Source organism: Galeopterus variegatus, unplaced genomic scaffold (assembly GCF_000696425.1).
Source record: "Galeopterus variegatus unplaced genomic scaffold, G_variegatus-3.0.2 Scaffold2280, whole genome shotgun sequence".
Taxonomy (NCBI): domain Eukaryota; kingdom Metazoa; phylum Chordata; class Mammalia; order Dermoptera; family Cynocephalidae; genus Galeopterus; species Galeopterus variegatus.
Genome location: NW_007728391.1, coordinates 157122 through 177214, shown reverse-complemented (window position 1 = coordinate 177214; position 20093 = coordinate 157122). Strand labels below are relative to the sequence as shown.

The 20093-nt window shown below is 43.3% G+C and overlaps 1 protein-coding gene across 1 annotated transcript in view; it reads right to left on the bottom strand.

Annotated features, from left to right (window-relative positions):
* The window catches only part of LOC103597323 (junction-mediating and -regulatory protein-like), a 67555-nt gene that overhangs the window by 45220 nt on the left and 2242 nt on the right, over positions 1-20093 (bottom strand). Inside the window, exon 3 of the mRNA XM_008581148.1 lies at positions 19296-20090. Within this exon, the coding sequence (XP_008579370.1) occupies positions 19296-20090 (795 nt within the window). The remainder of the gene's footprint in view (positions 1-19295; positions 20091-20093) is intronic.

Genomic DNA, 20093 nt, shown 5'->3' with positions numbered 1-20093 from the left:
GACAACTGAAGACTGTCTTAACAAGCACAGCTCATCTGTGCTGAAACTAAGGCTGGGTTAAGATGGGGTTTAGGTCCTCATTAAAGTCCACAGCATAGAGTTTAAGAGGAAATGATGAAATGGTGCTCCCTGAAACATCTCTTCTTTAAATTTAATTAGACAAATTATACTCAAACTAGTAGATGCCCTGGGAAGGCAATCAACATTAGGGCTAATAAAAAGCTTGAATAGTATAAAAGGGCTGGAGGAGGTATTGTAGAACCTTTCTAGCACTTATGAGAGGTAAATTAACACCAATTGCTAAACATAGAAACTGGATAAATTTCAATATTCATTTAGAAATTAATTTTATGATGCTGTCCTAAGTATTAAAATACAGGTTATACTTAAATCATTCAAAGTTTGGCATGTTCACACATGTGCACAAAGTATTTGATAGATATTTACACACTGGGAGACACAATTATGGTCTGACTTTGGAGTTTTGGCAGATCTGGGTTCAAATTCTGGCAAGTTTCCCTACTAGCTTTTTTTGGGTGCGTGTGATCCGAACCCTCGGGCGGGAGCGCCGCTGCGCTTCCCAAGCGGCGCACTATCCAGTGCGCCACCGGGCCGGCCCCTGGTGAGTTGAAAGTTCTTCATATACACTGGATACTTGCAAATATTTCCTCTCGAATACTCTGTCTTCTCTTGAGAGTGTCTGGAAGACTAAAAGATTTTAACTTGAATGAAATCTACTGTTGGCAACTTTTTCATTCATGATTGTGCTCTTTATCACTTTATCTTTTACAGTTTATATTTTTGGTTTCATTGCCAAGAACTCTATGCCTAACTAGGTTATATAGATTTATGTAAGTCTAGAAAACATATTTTTCTTTTTTGTTTTCTTCCAAAAGTTTTATAGTTTTAGATTCTACATTTAGATTTATGATGTATTTTAAATTCATCTTCATACAAGATGTAACGTTTAGGTAAAAGTTCATTTTTATGCATAGAGATGGCCAATTATCCAAACTCAATTGTTGTTTTTCCATTAACTTGGTTTAACAAAGATTAAATGGCCATAAAAGTGAGTCTATTTCTGTACTCTCTATTCCCTTCCACTGATTTAAAGGTGAGGTATAAATACACATACATATGCCTAGAAAACACTGAAATCTGTTCCCCATTCCTCCCTCTGTACTTTCTTCCATCCTTTCCCTACTCCATACATAAGCAAAGAATATATACCAAGAATATACCTTAATTTGCTAATAGTGGTCTTCTCCAACTGCTTGGCTTATGAGATCTTCACATACTTTTTTATATAACTATTTCTTTTCTTTTTTTTTTTTTTTCTTTTTTCGTGTCCGGCAACGGAGACTTAACTATTTCTGACCTGTCTCTTCCTGGGCTTCATCAGGGTCTCCCACCCCATGGGGTCTGTAATCAAGGCTGAGAAGGCCAATTGTGCAGGTCACCCAGCCAAGGGGGGCATCCAATTCAGGTGACCCTCTCCAGGCTGTGTGCTGAGGTGCCGCAGGGACCCCTGTGTGGTCTGACAGGGAAGGAAAGGTCTGGAGACCCAGCACCCAAGGCCAGCTTTATGAGCATGCAGTCCTAGCTTGCAGGGCCCTGTGCTCAGATTTAATGTCCTGCTCTCACCATCTAGAAATTCTTAATAAATTTTGGACACAGGGCTTTGAATTTTTATTTTGCACTGGGCCCCACAAATTGTGTATCTGGTCCTGCCTGCAGCTCTGCTCCTGCCTTGGAGGGCCTCTGAACTTCCTGCATCCATGGGAAATGTCCCTGCAGGCCACAGTGGGGATCTCTGCCCAGAGATTGACCCCAGTGTGGGCCTCTGCTTCTCACTGCCCCCCTCCTGGATTCCTGGGGTCAACACTCTGCGTGGGAAGAGGACAGAGGTGATCTGGCTCTGTGACACCAGGGCTCATTGGCCATCAGCAAGGGTCCTGCAGTGTCCATGTCCTAGTGTAGAATAGGTGGCCCTGATGGAGCCTTCCTGGGGCTCCCCCCATTGGGGAATTCCAGAGGACAATGGGCCTGGACTGGTTCAAAGGTCCCCAAGCAGTCACCATCTGGCCTCAGCCTCTGCAGTCTCCTTGTGCAGGGGTGAGGAAGAAACTTCTCATGGTGACAGGGAAGAAGCAGGTCTGTTTTGCACTTCCTGTCGCCGTCCAACTCCCAAGGGTATGGGCCCTTGGCTCTGGGACTGGGTGGCCTGGATTGGGTTGCAGGCCTCACCTTCCAGCCTTATTTCCCAGGTAACCCAATCAGGCTGAAACACAGCCAAACTGCCAAGGTGCTCAGCGCTGGGGCAGGTCAGGCGAAACAGCCCCAGACAGGAGAGAAGGTCTCCACTCTGGTTGAGTGGGCTGATGCTTCCTCTGTTTCCCCACCCCTCCCCCACCCTGGCACCTTGAAACTCCTTTGACTATAGGCAGGGCTTCTTATTCCACAATCAGACAATTCATTTAGGGGAGTAACCTGGTGGGGAACTTTACACTAGGGTGTGAATGATTGCTATAATAAGGCCATTTCCCAAGAGCTGGATTTGTGCGGGCGCAGCGCCGAGGGTTGCGATCCCGTTGCCAGTCCCGGTCTGGTACGGGCGTGACACTGAGGGTTGCGATCCATTGCCGGACACGAAAAAAGACAAAAAAAAAAAAAGAAATCTGTTCCCCATTCCTCCCTCTACACTTTCTTCCATCCTCCATATTTAAGCAAAGGATATATACAACAATGTTAATACTGATTATTGTCGGTGTTGAAATAAAGAGCTATTTACTTTCTCCCTTATATTTACTTTTCTCCTATTTTCAGGTTAAGAATCACTTGTACCAATATTTTTTTTTAACTAATATTAAACAAAAAATTTAAGAACTCAGATTTTAAGATTGCTAATATATAAAAATCAGCTCATGTGCATATTGAAAAGACTGGATAAAAGTAGAAGAGAAAAAACTAGTTATGTATTACAAGAGTCACAACTAAAATAAATGGACAAGTGAGAGCTGAGCATCAAATGCTGGACAACGATTATTTCTGTATTAGTCTGTTTCTATTGCTAATAAAAAACCTGGAACTGGGTAATTTGTAAACAAACAATATTTACTGCTTATGGGAGGGTGCGGTGCTAATATTTACTGCTTATAATTTTGGAGGCTCAGAAGTCCAAAGTCTAGGGAACACATCTGGTGAGATGACTCATGTCACATGATGGAGCAGAGAGAGAGCCAACTCCTCACTCCTCCTTTTAAAGCCCTCAGAACCATGCCCATGACCACCACTAAACCATCGATGGATTAGTCCATTTACCAGGGCATGGTCCTCACAATCTAATCATCTCTTCAAGGCCTCACCCTCCAATTATCATAATAGGACTTCCTACCCTTTTAACACTATCACAGTGGGGACCAAGACTCCAACCCATTAAACTCTCGGGGGGGACAATTCAATCCATAATACCATGTGAACGCTAAAACAAAATTCACGGAAGTAACAATGGAAGGGTGTATCTCAAAGCACTACATAGGTATATTTTAACATGGAAGAAAGGTGCAATCTAGCAAGAACAGCAACGAACTATTTGTACATACAATCTTGCTTTTCTGTATACGGGATAGAAATTTAATAATGCTGCAAATCAGAATTTTAACCTCTTACTTAGGAAATTATGATAGAAACCTTATTCAATGACATGATTAGGCTTCAAATTTAACAATACAAAGGAGGGAGGGATGTCAGCAAGATGGTAGGGTAAGAAGTCTTGGGCACCACGCCTTTACCCAAAGTTTAACAAGCAACTATCCACAAATTAGAACATCCCTGTGAAAATCCGAACACCTGGAAACAGGATTGAGAAACCTGTGTAGTATGCAGATCTTAACGAAATCCAAATTAGAATGGTAAGAGGAATAGACTCACTCCAACTACAATACCCCACCCCCTTCAAGTTGGCATAGTGCCAGATGGAGAGGATTTTCCCAGAGCTCAGTCTCTAAAGGTGGAAGAAATAACCAGAGGTTGTTCATGAGGAACACTAGGGGAAACAGCATGGCTTGACTGTTTGGGGGTCAAGTAGAAACAAAGAAAGTGATCAGTGTGCAAATCTTCGTGGTACCTCTGTGTTGCTGTCAGCTGCAGCACTCTATCAAAGATTTCAGCCATCCTCACAGTGCACCAGCACAACTGAGCTGGATACCTTTAGAAGTACAGTGGGAAACACAATCTAGCTTGAACCGCTAGACTGCTAGTCTCCCCGCCCAGTCTCAAAACCCACCCTAACAACCACCCAGGCTCAGAGGCTCTCACCTCCGCAGATCTCAGAGAAGCAAAGGGACTACTCTACCTTGCTTGACCTGGGAAGGCAAGCAGTAGTAGCTCTACACAGTCAAAAAGTCGGCTCAGGTTGGTCCAACTGCAGTGGTGTTTGCAATTAATGGATCACAGCCAGTTACTGATTTCTTTATTCCTCCTCTATTCCCAGTGCTTCATTTGAATAGCCTTTAAAAAAAAAAAAAAGGGTGGCCCAATGACCCCAGCCAGGCAGGAACACTCCTACATCCATGGAAATCAGAGAAGTGAAAGGACTATACTGGCTTGATCCAGGAAGGCAAGCAGTGGCTCCACACAGCCACAAACCCCACCTGACCCTGCTCAGGCAGGAAGACTCCCACCTCTGTACATTTTGGAGAAAACATAGGATCTAGTCTTACTTGGTCTGGGAGGCCAAATATCCACTCAACTCAGCCAAAAGTTCACCCCACAGCTCCTTCCGAACATGGAGAAAACCTGCAATCATGCATTTCTAAGATACACAACCTTGGGTTCTGCTTGTCCACAGCAGCAACCATACCTAATCCAACTTGCAGAGACACCCAACTGCAGATCAGAAGTAGTGGAATTGCCTGGCCAGGGAATACATCATTTCTGGCCTGACCAGAAATGATCAGAGTACCCAGCCAGCAGCTCCATCACCTAGAACAGCCCAGCCTGTGGTATTACTGCTCAGTGGAGCCCAGCTATTAGGCTCCTACAACATCAGAGCAAAGGTAGTGGCCCAACCAACTAGAGAACTCAGAATAAGCTCTAGCTCCCCGGGTTCACTACAAGATAGCCCTTCCAGAATTACAAGCTAGACTAAGGGGTGAAGCCCTGTCCCTGCCACAGAACACCTATAAAGGCCAGAAGAGGTGGCTGTTTTCACAAATGTGCAGACAATAAGGTAAAGATACAAGGATCACAAAGAAATCAGGACTCATATGACACTTCTAAAAGAAACCAACAAAGCTCCAATAACAAACTAGCTCAGGAACCTGGGACCCTTCCTGCTGCAGCACAGTGGTCGTCACTGGGCTGGCTGCACATGTCAGGGGGACATGGCTGAGGCCCAAGGCCTCCCACCCCAGCTCAGGAGAGCCTGGGGTGCTTCCTGCAGCGACTTGGTGGTCGTCACTGGGGTCATTGCACGTGTCAGGGGGTGTGGCTGAGGCCCTTAGCCCCCACTGCAGGAACTGGTTGTGGGTGTTGGGGGACATGGCTGAGGCCCCTGGCCCTCCTCCATTTCTGACTTGGTAGCCCAGGGGACTTCCGGTCCTTCTAGGAGTTATAGGTGTTATTTGATGAAATGAGACCTTTACTAGTTAATATCAAACTTTGTCTCTGGTTGTGTGTACTTTGTTTTTTCTTTCGGTTCTGTGTTGGATTATTTGTCTTCCCACCACTTAAACTGCACTGGAACTAATTTGTTCTCCTTTGCTTACTTTAAAATGGGGGAACTTCCTGTGGGGACCAGTACTTGAGCTCTGTGGTTGAGCTAAATTGCTGCTTTGCTGCTGATTCCCTAGGGAAGGCTTTTTGTGCTTCTCAGGTTTTAATGGTTGACTTTACAGGTACTTCCAGGTCTACTGAGATCTGGTGCACCCAAGTTGGCTCAGTAAAAATAGCTCTTCTCTATTTTTTCTTTATTCCCTTTCCCTTTTGTTTGTAAGCATCCTGGACAACCCTGATCACAACTGAATTGCAGGTAATCCACTTGAGATAACAATTAAAGAAATAGTAAGCATTAACTTTCAGAAGCCCTTAAAAATACCTATAAGTTTCTTTCATTAATCATTTCAATGAAAAGTTCTTGTGCAGGATGCTTGTTATACCATAGAAAACACAACAGCACCTTAATCTTTGCTACAAATTCTACTTATCTGTTCATTGTTTCTAATTATATCCTTTTTATTCCTTAAGTGCTTACATTTCTGACCCATATTTTTAATACTTGCTCTTGGAAAATGTTGTATTCTAATATTTTTTATTGCACTAGTATATGTTTACCTATGTTTTGAGTAGTTTTGGGTTGTGTAGTTGGAAGTCTAACCACCACTTAAAATATTGTCTTTATGGGGAAAAAACCTTAAATGTGCCTTTAGGGTACAACATGTTTGATAATTTAGACCTGCCTGTGGTTGACTTTTCTCACTACCTTGATTTCATTAGTATGCTTTTCAGAGGATCCAGAGTTTTATTTCAAGTCAACTTATTTGAAAATGTCCATTCCCTTTTCGTTGGGAAGGAGTAGAAAATTAATGTGGCTTAAGACAATTGGGCATATATTTGGTATTTCTTTTATAAATAATATATTATGCTTTTTTATTACATACATACAATATTAGGTTTTTTAAGTGTTCTCATTACAGGGGCAGTCAAGCACTTTGGGATACAGTGTTACTAGATGGCTAATGTAACTTTTTTTTTTTTTTTTTTTTTTGTCTTTTTCCGTGTCCGGCAACGGTTCGCAACCCTCAGTGTCGCCCCCGCGCCTCGCTCAGCCAGTGAGCGGCAACCGGTCTGTATGTGAGATCCGAACCCTCGATGGGAGCGCTGCCACGCTTCCCAAGCGGCGCACTAGCGCAGTGCGCCACCGGGCCAGCCCCACTAGATGGCTAATGTAAATATTTCTTCATTTCACCCCTGAATTGTATGTATAACTATAGGTAATCTAGCTAACTGAAGTAGTCTTATAATGTTCATTTTTTGAAATGTGAAGGAAGCCATTACAGAAGAATATGTTCCAGGCTTAAGCACCTCATGTACTCTTGTCTTTACCAAAGAACAGCATAATAATTGCGAGCATTTTTTGTGGTGATAATCCTAAACTCTTTCTGGTTTAATGATCTGAAAAGTACAGCAGGGCTGGATAAACTGCAATACTGTTAGAGCCAAAGAGCCATTTTAGCCATACATACCCCGTATGGTCCCTAAGTTTTCATATGTTGATTTTTATCAGTTTTTTAAGTGATATATAAATAGGTTGTTTTTAAAAGTGGTGTTCGATATCTGTGTATATTTGTATGTTTGCCTCTAGAGTCTTAAGATTTATTAAGTGAAACTTCACTCTCCTTCAGCTCTGTGATCATCCCCCATCACGGAGCTCTAGTCCTGCATTTCCATCTTTCCCTTGCATCTGGATGTCCTGCCTTTCTCCTGTTTGGTCCATTTTCCCAGAGCATGTCCTTTGCCTAACATTCCTGACTTGGTCTGTGGCTCTATCTGGAGCAGCCGCCTTTAATCTGAATCTTCTATTTCCCTGGAATTGCCCTAATCACATCAATTCTCTGAGTTACTCAGTTCTTCCAAATCTGGTATTTGTTGATTCTAAGAAGCCATTGATAATGACACATGATTGATTTTATCACAGGCTTATTTCAATGTGAAGGAAAGAAACGCTGTTATATGTGCACATTAATTTGTAAATGCATACTGATTCAGAAGTGTAAAATATGAATTTTAAAACTAAATGACTGTGGAATTACTCATGCTTTCCCTTGTTCCCATGTTACTGCCCTCTCATGTTGGCTCTTCCAGCCTCTTTAGTCCATTCCCTCATTACTTCATCTCTAGACTGGTTTTATCTCTCCTCCAATGTCTTTCTTGAGGTGTAGCCTTTCTATACCTTGCTCCCAAACTATTTTAAAGAACTACTTTGTACACCTTTGTACTCACCTCTCCTGCCCTAACATATACACAAAATCATCACTAAGCATTGTCCTGTAAACAGAGTCCAAATTCCTGGCATTCAGGCTTCTCCACATCTTGGTTAGCCTGCTAGTCTTACCTCACTCTGTTCTCTACGTGAACCTTTTCATTCTAGCCGAGTTCTTTTATGCATTATTTGTTCAATTCACCATACACACTGCTGTTTTTGTGTTATTGTACAGGACACCATCCCCCAATGCTTTCCTTTTTTTTGGATGTCTAACATCCACCTTACTTTCTAGGGCCAGATCAAGTGCCCCTCCTACAGAAAGTCATTTCTCAACACTGTCAGAAATCGGAAATTTCTGTTAGAAATTTAGAAGTCTAGGGCCAGCCTATGGCTCACTCAGGAGAGTGCGGTGCTGCTAACACCAAGGCCATGGGTTCAGATCTTATATAGGGATAACTGGTTAGCTCACTGGCTGAGTGTGGTGCTGACAACATCAAGCCAAGGGTTAAGATCCCTTTACTGGTCATCTTTTCTTTTTTAAAAAAAAAAAGAAATTTAGAAGTCTGAGAGGCCTTATGTTATAGCTCATATCATCCATAACTGCTTCCCTGATTTTTTGCTTTGTGGACCCCTCCTGGCCCGTTAAATGCATTGTAAGTTCCTAAGAGACAAAGACAGATTTTGTTGTTTTCCAATGCCTCAAATCCCACAGTGTATACAGAAGGTGCTCAGTAGATATTGATTCATTTAAAAGTTGGTTTCTGTATACAACATGTTGTATGTATAGAACATATATGTACATTTTACTGAAAGGCATGTTTCCCCAGGGGTAAAATGCAGTCAAATTTACCACTAATCTACAAAGTAAAGTTTTTTTTTTTTTTTTTTGTCTTTTGTCTTTTTCCGTGTCCGGCAACGGATCACAACCCTCAGTGTTGCCCCCGTACCGGACCGGGGACCGGCAACGGGATCACAACCCTCGGCGTTGCTCCCGCGCCTCGCTCAGCCAGTGAGCGGGAACCGGTCCGTATGTGGGATCCGAACCCTCGGGCGGGAGCGCCACCGCGCTTCCCAAGCGGCGCACTATCCAGTGCGCCACCGGGCCGGCCCCTACAAAGTAAAGTTTTGAAAATCATTTTTAAATACCAGTTTGGGTCATTACTGTCGGAAGCTCTTACACTTTCTAAAACTTGATTCCAGTATTAACAAAAAGCCAATAATTAACATAGATATAACATGATTCAACAATCTTTCTTTTTTTTTTTTTTTGGCAGCTGGCCATTATGGGGATCTGAACCCTTGACCTTGGTGTTAACATCACCATGCTCTAACCAACTGAGGTAACTGACCAGCCCTTACATTGCTTCTTAAACATCTCCCTAATTAAAGAAAAAAGAAAGGAGGCAATCAATCTTGGGCATAACATATCAGATTAGGGAAAAAAAGTTATGAAACTAAGTATAGTAGATTATAGCTCAAATTTTATATCTATGACTTTAATAATTATTCTAAGGTCTTCAAAGATCATAATGGTCTTATAATCCCAAAGTCAAAGGGTATGTGTGTTGTGTTGGTTGCATTTGAGCCCTCTGTGCTCCTTTACAGACAAGTTGTATTCTTATTCAGATTCATCTATATTCAGATTTGTCTACATTCTTATTCAATGTGTCCCTCAGTGAATCTTCTCAAATTCAACAAAACTGTATCTTCCACATTTTAGATATATCTTCCACATTTTAAATTCAGGCCTTCCCTCTCTATCCCAAAGATTCTTAGTCCTAAATAATCCAACTTTCTTTACAATTTCTTTCTATTCTTCTTTTATCTACATTATTTATAATAGCACTATGCAGATTTTACAGTTTATAACCTGAAAACGTTCACAGCTCAGTTAGGACTTGTCAATTTGGGGTTGGCAAAATAAAAAATTAAATTATGTGGGGAGTTCCAGTCAAGATGGTGGAATAGACAGTCCCCAGCATCACTCTATCCAACAAATCAACCAATTTACAACTATAAAAATGTAACATCAGCCAAGCTGGGGCCACTGGAGCTCAGGGGAAGAGGAGGAGAGACCTACAGAGTTCATGAAGGCAGTAGAAAACACGAGAGAAAGGAAAAACTGCTGAGTGTTTCCTGCCGTGGCCACTTTAATGCTGGAACTGTGGAGTGCATGGAACAGGAGCTAGGAGAAGCTGCAGCTGTGCCCTTCAAATGAAGTTAGTTGGAGGCAGCAGGGGAGGAGAACCTTGGTGGCCCACAGACAGCAAGACCACTGATAAGGTTCCTGTGGACCAAGGCAGGAGTGAGGAGCCAGAACAGTTGAAAAAGGGGAGTAATTCAGAGGCCGGTGAGTCATTGTAAGGGACCAGAGCAGGGTCCATCCCACGGGAAGTGTTTGGAGCACAGGCGGTGGGGGAGACAGGCCCAGTGGGAGAACACTGGGACACAACAAGGAAGCCAATCCACCCCCCACATCAGCACATGACCACTCAGGAGACTGGTCAGGAATGCAGAATTGCATGGGGTGCAGTTTGACGAAAGAACTCAGGCCTAGATCAGCGTTTATACACAACCCAGGTGCACCAAGTCTCTGGAGAGCCAGAAGTACCTACACAGTCAACCGTTAAACCTCGAGCTGCACAAAAAGCCTTCCCTAGGTAAACAGCAGCAAAGCAACAATTTAGTTCAACAACACAGCTCCGGTACTGGTTCCCAAAGGAAGTTCCCCAATGTTAGAAGTAAGCAAAGGACATATAATGTCCTGGCCCAGGCACACTACGAGCACTTTGGGGCCTGCCAGGGGACATGGAGCCAGAGACAGGACCCCACCCACAACCACTTACACCACCAGTGCCTTGGGGCCCTCCCAGGAACCCGAGGCTTGAAGCCGGGGACCATACCCCACTCCCACATCCAGACACATAGCCAGAGCCTGGGGGCCCTCCCGGGGGCCTGGGGCTGGAGTCAGTGACCAGATCCCCCACCCACAACCAGGCATGCAGTGCCAGTTCCTCAGGGCCCGCTCGGGGACCCAAGGCATGGGGAAGAGGACTGGACCCCACTTCCACAACCAGGCACACGGTGCCAGCACTTTGGGGCTGGAGGCAGGTACCAGACACTGCCCACAACCAGGCACACTGGCAGCACCAAAGAGCATGCCAAAAACATCACCTCCATGTGGGTGGCCCACCACAGCCACCATGATAAGCAAAAGCAGCTAGATGCCACAACCACCACACAGATGGTCTGCCAGTAAGGTGCTCTTTTGAAGTGAAGTTTTAAAATACGTTTCATTTAGAATTATTTTCAGGTATTTAGATTAAAGCAGATCGACCAATTGCAGATACAGTTGCTTTTAAAGTATTTAGTGTTGGATAAACATGAAACTTTACAGCAAAGACAGATTAATAAGTTAGCAGTGTTAGGTGACATGCCCCAAGTTTCTCTGCAAGAGTATTTCATTTAGTTATTCCATAATAGCTTTGTAAAGTACTATTCGTATGTTGCAAATATTTGTGTAGAGTGCCACTGTGATTTAATTAATAACCACAACAACTGAAAAAAAGGAGCCACTCAGTCATCACACGGGACCAGAGCACAGCAGTGGGGGAGACAGGCCCACCCAGGAACACTGGGGCACAGCAAGGACAGTTGATCTGTCCCCCAATCAGCGCAGGATCACTCAGAGGAGACTGGTCAGGAATACGGAATTTCATGAGGTGCAGTTTGATGTAAAGACTCAGGCCCAGACCAGTTTCTACACAACCTGGGCACACCAGATCTCAATAGATCTGAAAGTACTTACAAAGTCAACCATTAAAACCTGAGCTGCAGGGGCCGGCCCGGTGGCGCTCCCGCCGAGGGTTCGGATCCCACATACAGACCGGTTCCCGCTCACTGGCTGAGCGAGGCACGGGGGCGACACCGAGGGTTGCGATCCCGTTGCTGGTCCCGGTCCGGTGCGGGGGCGACACTGAGGGTTGCGATCCATTGCCGGACACGGAAAAAGACAAAAAGGAAAAAAAAAAAAAAAAAAACCTGAGCTGCACAAAAAGCCTTCCTTAGGGAATCAGCGGCAAAGCAGCAATTAGCTCAACCACAGAGCGCAAGTACTGGTTGCCACAGGAAGTTCCCCCATTTTAAAAGTAAGCAAAGGACAAATTAGTTCCAGTGCAGAGTTTAAGTGGTGGGAAGAGCAAATAATCCAACATAGAACTGAAAGAAAAAACAAAGTACCTACAACCAGAGACCAAGTTTAATATTAACTAGTAAAGTTCTCATTTCACCAAAGAACACCTGTACAATCTAGAAGGACCAAGAAGTCCCCTGGGCTACCAAGTCAGAAAAGGGGGAGGGCTGGGGGGCCTTAGCCACGCCCCCCCACACCTGCAACCAGTCCCTGCGGTGGGGGCCGAGGGCCTCAGCCATACCCCCGGACACGGGCAACCACCCCAGCAATGACTACCAAGCTCTCTGCAGGAAATGCCCTGGGCTGTCCCAAGCCAGGGCAGTGCCGGGCCATGCCCCCCTGACATCTGCACCCAACCCATCAGTGACTAAGCCACTGCTGGAAGCCCCCTGGTCTTCCCTGTGGGAATGAGGGGGGTGCCACAGGTCTTAATCCCACCCATCCTCCCTCCTTCTTCCACCCCATTTTCTTGCCCTTTCCCCTTTCCCCCTCCCTCCAAACTGCTCCACATCACAGAATGTAAAAAAAATTAATATTAATTTTTTTTAAAAGTTATCCTGAAACTCCAAAGAAAAAGTGGAAAGCTACCCTTAATATTCTAAACATCACTGCTAGTTGCTTACCTGCACTCACTAGAAACAACAAAAATGAATGCCTCTTTAAACTCATACAGAGAACGATGGTCCTTAATCACTACCATACCGTGAGGAAGGACTATGATGATTTAGACTCACACGTTGTTGAATTCCCTATATTACCTGAACCTTGACTGATCTGATTTGGTTTGATTTGTTTCATAAGAACTCTTGTTTAAGAGTATACTTTGGTCTTTTGATAATCATCACAGTCCCTGTGGTGCACTGTATTCTCTCAAGTCTTAAATGTCTGCTGTACTGACATCCATAAGCGTTGAATGGTCTCACTTTGATTGGATCAGCAATAACATGAAGAATTATTCAATTGGTGTGACACTGAGACTCGTGAACTCCATACTGAAACCAAAAAAGACATATGGATTCCACACTCAGACCAAATACATCATTTATGATGGTGACAGGGTAGTATCAATGCCCAAAGTTTTGGTCAATCTCTCAAAACAGAGAGGCTGACCAAAAGGAGGGAATCTGTTAAACCAAACTAAAATTTGGTCTGAGAAAGCCTCCATACTCCCATACTTGGGTTCTTATGTAAAAACTCCAATCTAACTTTGTAAGTAAAACAAACTGAAAACATAGGAGTGTGCTTCTGTAACAATTGCTGAGTCTTGACCAATCACAGCAGAAATATTTCAACCACTCACTCCCAGGCGGCTGACCAATAACAGCAAAAATAATTCAACCACTCACAAATGGCTGACCAATCACAGCAGAAATATGTGGAATGCACCATAAAGCATGTGTACTTCACAGGGCCTACTTTTCCAAAGTCTTGCAGTTTCAAATATTGACCTTGCGGAGGACTGGAAATTTTCCTCAGGCTTTAAGTCTCTGGTGTAAGATAAAGATTTGTGGCACAGCAAGGTTGCTTGCTCAAGGACAGACTAGTTACTGATTGTTATGTAAAGATACTGAGAAATTGATATAAGAAGGAATGTTTGCTAAGATCAAGCTTTTGTTGATAGCCTTACTGGAATGTCATCTGGCTTGTTTTTACTAAAAGTTACCAGCCTATATTGTTAAACTATAACCACACCAAACCTCTTTCTGTAACTCCCTGGTCTGGAAAATAAATGCAGGAAGAGAACCCCAATTCAGGGTTAATTTCCCGAGGAAGGGTTGCCTCTCGCTGGAGGGAGCATTCCCAGGGAAGTTAACCACTTCGGGGCTTCTCATTGCTCAGAAGAGATGGGCTTTGAGTAATCCTTTGCATCTCCATAACCCAGGGGAAGTGGGGTGACAAATTTGTTGGGGGCAAAGCAACGCAAAGCAACAGAAATACCTCAAACCACTCACAGGTGGCCAACTTTTCAAACAATTTTTTTTTTTTTTGTGGCTGGTCCATACAGGGATCGAACCCTGGACATTGGTGTTATCAGCACCACACTCTAGTCAACTGAGTTAACTGGCCAGCCCTTTTTTCCTTCCCCAAACCAACCATGTTCAAATAAGGCAAAGGCCAAACTGTAACCAATCCAGCTGTTTCTGTACCTCAATTCTGTTTTCTGTAGGTCACTCTCCTTTTTCTGTCTATAAATCTTACTGACCACACAGCAGCCATTACTATGAATGTGTTCTGACTCTAGAGAATGTCCAATCATGAATCATTTATTTTTTTCTTGCTCAATTAAACTTTGTTAAATTTAATTTGTCTAAAGTTTTTCTTTTATCACTATCTAAAGCACCACAATTAATCATTTCAAGAATAGCTGTCCTTATACAGAAACCATTATTTACAAAATCCAGGTTATCAAAGGTAAGACACAGGATGGGTCACCCATGCACACACACTATCATAGGAAACTCAGCTCTGATCAACAACCAAGACTACTGATGAAACTGTTCAAAGATGCCTTGGTGGCACTCACATTCATATAGGGATTAAGGACCTGCTGTATAAACAGCACTTCCTACAGTAAACTTATAAAAGACCAAGACAAACCTAACAGTGACAAATTTCCCATTTCATTTGGATTGAGGCCCTAAGTAGTGTACAATCTCTCATTTCTAATTTCTCATTAGCACTGTATGAATTGTAAGTCTTCACAAATTATAATTTCTAGTCAGTTGGCCAAACTTGTGAATCATTAGCAAAAACTTTTGGCAGAAAACCTAAGGCTTAATTCTTCAACTTTACCCAAGACAAAGATATGGGAGTACTTTTTATGATCCCATATTAAATCTTAAGGGTACTCCAAAAATTAAAGTCCAACAGAAGTATGCCCTGAGCTTCCAAAGCAGATAATTTACAATGGTAGTTTTAAAACTCTTTTTGAAGAGACTGGCCTATGTAAGCTCAGTTGGTTAGTGTGATACTGATAACACCAAGGTCTAGGTTTCAAACCCTGTACCAGCCAGCTGCAAAAAAATAAAATCTTTTTTTTTTTTTTTTTTTAATAGATGACCGGTAAGGGGATCTTAACCCTTGACTTGGTGTTATCAGCACCACGCTCACCCAGTGAGCAACCGGCCATCCCTATATGGCATCCGAACCCGTGGCCTTGGTGTTATCAGCACCACACTCTCCCGAGTGAGCCACGGGCCGGCCCCCCAAAATAAAACTCTTTGAGAAACACCTTTAAAAAGTCTGACCCCAAAATACACACATGCTCACACATATAAAACTTTATATGCTACTTAAGGTACCCCCATTAAAGTCCAACCATATTCCTTCCCTCTTAGAGGAAATTCATCAAGCCCTTATTTAAGAAGTTATTTACAGTTTTATGAGATTTTTTTCTCTTAGTTTTTAAAGCACAGTCCCTTGAGGAATTTACATTGATCAATTTATGAAAATTGTATTTAGCCACAATTTTACATCAAAAGAACATTTCTTCTAAGTCCTTTAAATTCTTGCAATAGTAAAAAACAAAGAAACAACGCCCCCCTCAAACTCTAGTGTCCTTTATACACTAAGATAAAGAGCATTAAGAGTGCTCACAGGATGTGTGGCCCTGAACTAGAGGTGGCAAAGAAGAGAATTCCAACTTATTGTCAACCCAGTGACTTTGAGAAGTTTATAACATAGTTGTACAGTCTGTTAAAAAAGCAAACAAACAACAAAACTCTTTTCAACAATTTACTGACCACACTGAACAAAAGACCACAGGTGTGGTCTTTAAGCTGAAACCTTTAAATGGATAGAAAAAGGAACATGCAGGAAAAAAAGACCAAAAAAATAGAATCGCAGAAGTGAAAGAAGGAAAAACATGACTGAAGGACTAAATGTTCTAAGTAACATATCCCTAAGAATGCGTTTGACTTACCAGAAGTACTAGCTTGAAAAGCTATAGCCAATTCTACTACCCAAGTCAACTTGAGAATTGGGAATGCAAAACAACATTAGGTGGAATTGCTCAACTCAAAGGAATTAATAATACAATCATAACTTTCATAAAGATTTTTATCTTAAGTGTCACAGCAAACTGTTAAGACAGCAAAAAATTTAAGAAGCTTGGAGAAGACAAATACATGGCTCGTGTTTTACAGACTTCTGCTATCATGCCCATGGCGAACTTCACCAATCCCACCACACTTTCCCCCACTGAGCCTCATAATTTCTTTCAAAATAATCTTTCATTAGAAATCAGGGAGGGCATCAGTGAACCTATCTGTTGTCCTTGACACTATTCAACTGTTCTCCGAATACTATTCAATTCAATTAAATAAACCCAAAATTTACATTTTTATTGTCCCATGAATTTATAACAAACTTCACTTAGAGTTGTTTCCCAAAACACAAAATACTCTTTAAAAGCTTAATTTTTCTCTGCTAAAGAGAATATAACATTATGGTCAACAGAACTTCAATTAGGAGAAGACATTCCTTTTAAAAAATGTAACCCCTAGGGCCGGCCCAGTGGCGCACTGGAGAGTGCGCCGCTTGGGAGCACGGCGGCGCTCCCGCCGAGGGTTTGGATCCCATGTGGAGACCGGTTCCCGTTCACTGGCTGAGCGCGGTGCAGGCGCAACACTGAGGGTTGCGATCCCGTTGCCGGTCCCCGGTACGGGCGTGACACCGAGGGTTGCGATCCCGTTACCGGTCAGTAAAAAAGACAAAAAAGGAAAAAAAAAATGTAACCCCTCTATTAAAGAATTTTAAAAAACTAATTAACTATATTTTTCAGCAGCTCATTTTTGATCCATTTGAACTGAGAAGCCAGAGACAGGGCTGGCAGGTTACCTCAGTTGGTTAGAGCAGAGTGCTGATAACACGAAGGTACACTAAGGTTCCACCCATCAACAGCCAAAAAACAAAACCAAAAAAAAACCCCCCAACGAAACAAAAAAACAGAGATTGTCACTTTTTCTGAGTATCAATAATAAAATCAGACAGGCCATTCATTTAGGCCTATGAAAAAAGTTTGAAAAAAGAGTATTATATATATATATATATATATATATATTTATAAATTGAATAAGAGAAAGAAGCATAACATTTCTCTTGCAGTTTAAGAAAAATACAGGTCAATATTAACAAAAAACTAAAGACAATATATGGGATCATTTAAGATTTCTGTTATTTCCTCCCCAAAAGAATTTAAGGTAGAAGAGACTCCAGAAGAGGATAAAATGGAAAATAAGAACAGATAACCTGAAACTCTACGATCAAGTTACGGTGGGTGACATTTAGCATAAAATAAACCAACAGGAAAGAGCAAAAATATGAATTGAGGAATTGTAAGAGAGTCCTGTGGTATGTGAGAAAAAAAGACTTCCTACTCAAGCCTCGCAAAGAAAAATACCTTATATTCTATGAAGAAAATGGGAGGTTCCAGTTTCCTAGGCTTAACAGCCAGATTCAAGTATTATATACACATAGACAGATAACAATGCAATGTAAGGAATATAAATACCATGAAAAAGGCATGTCCCCACCCCAATTCCAACCTCAATATGTACTAATATTAAAATAATAGAGTGCTTTTAGAAACTACCTGTAGTGTCCATTAGGGGAAACCAATTCTATTTTAAATTATGTTTTCAGTTAAGTTCCTTCAGCAGAAGCTGGTAAGTAGGCATAACTTCAAATTATACAAATCTTTCACATTATATAGGGTGTAGTGGATTGAATTATGTCCCTTCAAAACTCCCTGAAGCTTGAATTGTGTCCCCCAAGTTTTATGTATTAGAATATTAGCCCCCATTGTGACTGTTAAGAGGGTGAGAAATCCTATTATGGTAATTGAAAGGTGGAGCCTTAAAGAGATAACTGGATTGTAGGAACATGCAGTAGTGAATGGATTAAAAATGGTGGTCCGGGGAGTGGTTCTGAGGGTTTTAAGAGAAGAAAGTCTGTCTGTTTCTCTGCTTCCACCATCTCGCAATGTGAGACCCCTGGGTCTCTGTTGCTACCGCCAGATGGACTTTGGACTTCCCAGCTTCAGAAACTCAGATGGACTTTGGACTTCCTAACCTCAGAAGCAACAAATTTTGTTTTCTTTATAAAGCATCCAGATGCAGGTATTTTGTTATAAGTAACAAAAATGGACTAATACATACAGTATACCCATTTAGACTTTTTCCCATTATTTCCTGTTATTTTAAGGATTGAACGGTTTGAAAAGTCTTTGCACTTTTACTCTTACAGCAAGTACAAAAGTAAAAAGAACATTCCTGCCCAGGACCTGCCCAGGACAGAAAACTCTGTAAAACAGGAGCGAAACCTGAGTTATCAGACTTGAGATACTCCCAAAGTGTAAAACCGTCTAAAACTATATCTGCATCCAATTGTCAGTTGGTGCTTTTTTCACTCGGACAGATCACTCATTTAAAAATAAATTTAAAAATTGCTTACATCCCAGAATGCATAGAGAATTAAAAAAGATCAACTGTGCTTATTAAGACAAACTATTCTGGGCACTATCTCCTTGATAAAACTGCACTATCCAATATGGCAGCCAAGGCTATTTAAACAAACTCATTAAAAGTGAACAATATTAAAAGGTTTATTCCTCAGTCACACCAGCCACATTTAAAGTATTCGGTAGCCACGTGTGGGTAAGTGGCTACTGTTTTTATTTAAAAAAAAAAAAAAGGACAAACTATTCTGAGTATATGAGTATATTCTGAAACATAAACGTACCACCAGGAAAAGTTGATACCCAGACAGTTATTGCTGGAAAGAGCTTTCGGAGCAGAGTAACACTTATTTAGTAACACTTATGTTTACAGGATACCTTTTTGGAGTGGCTTTAATCTCATTACCAGAGCGCACTTACTACATTTGAATCTATTTAATAAGTGGGTGTGGAAATCTAAATATTTATCAAAGGTCCTTCACAGAGACAATTAACGGAAGCCACTGACAAGAATTGAGGGGAGATAGATCAGGAACCCATTTCTTTTCCTTTTCCCCGGTCAGGAAAAACAAGCGACCCATCTGCGCACACCCACCCTCAGCACCCACCCTTGGCAAATGAGTAACCACAAGCGACGACTGGAGCCCACACTAGTCTCTTACCTCCTGGATGCGCTTCCTGGCCCGCTGCAGCACTTCTTCGTAGCCCTTCTGTCGCAGCTCGCTGAGGCTCTCGTAATACTCCTCGGGATCGTCGGTCTCGGTGAACAGCACCTGGGAGAGGATCTTCCAGCCACAGGTGTCCAGGCCGTGGCCCAGGTACACCTGGAGCTGGTAACACAGAGTGTCGATCTCCTGTTCTGTCATCTCGGGGGCGCCCCCGAACAGCACGGTCCACATGCCCGACGGTTCCTCGGGGAACACGGGCAGATACGGCTCCAACTGCGAGTTCACGGAGCACAGCTGCTGGTGCACGGCGCGCAGATCCTGGAAGGAGAAGAGCCCGGCCCAGCTGCACTCTTCGGCCGGAGACTCCAGCTCGGCGGAGGCCGGCGGCTGCTCCGCGTCCGGGAGCCCAAGGGGCGCCTCATCCTCCCTCGCCATTTCCAGCACCTCGATCTCCTCGGAGACCGCCCCAGAGGCGCCCACTAACCGCACCGAGGACACCGGAGCTTCCCTGGGCGTCGGCGGGGCTGCCGCAGGCGCCGCATCTCTGCCTGCAGATCCCCTCCGGGCCGGGGTGGGCTTGGCCCGCACGGGGCTCTTCAACGAACTCTCCGCCCCTCTGCCGGCCGGACTCCGCAGCAGCGGGTCCCCGCGATGACTGCGCGCGCTCCGCGGAGAGTCGCCCTCCGCCCAGGCTGGGCTCCGCCGAGGCCCGGGGCTCCTCACCGGAGTCGCAGCGCCAGTGGCCTCGGCCCGGCCCTTACCGGCCGGACTGCCCGGCCCTCGGGTCCCCTC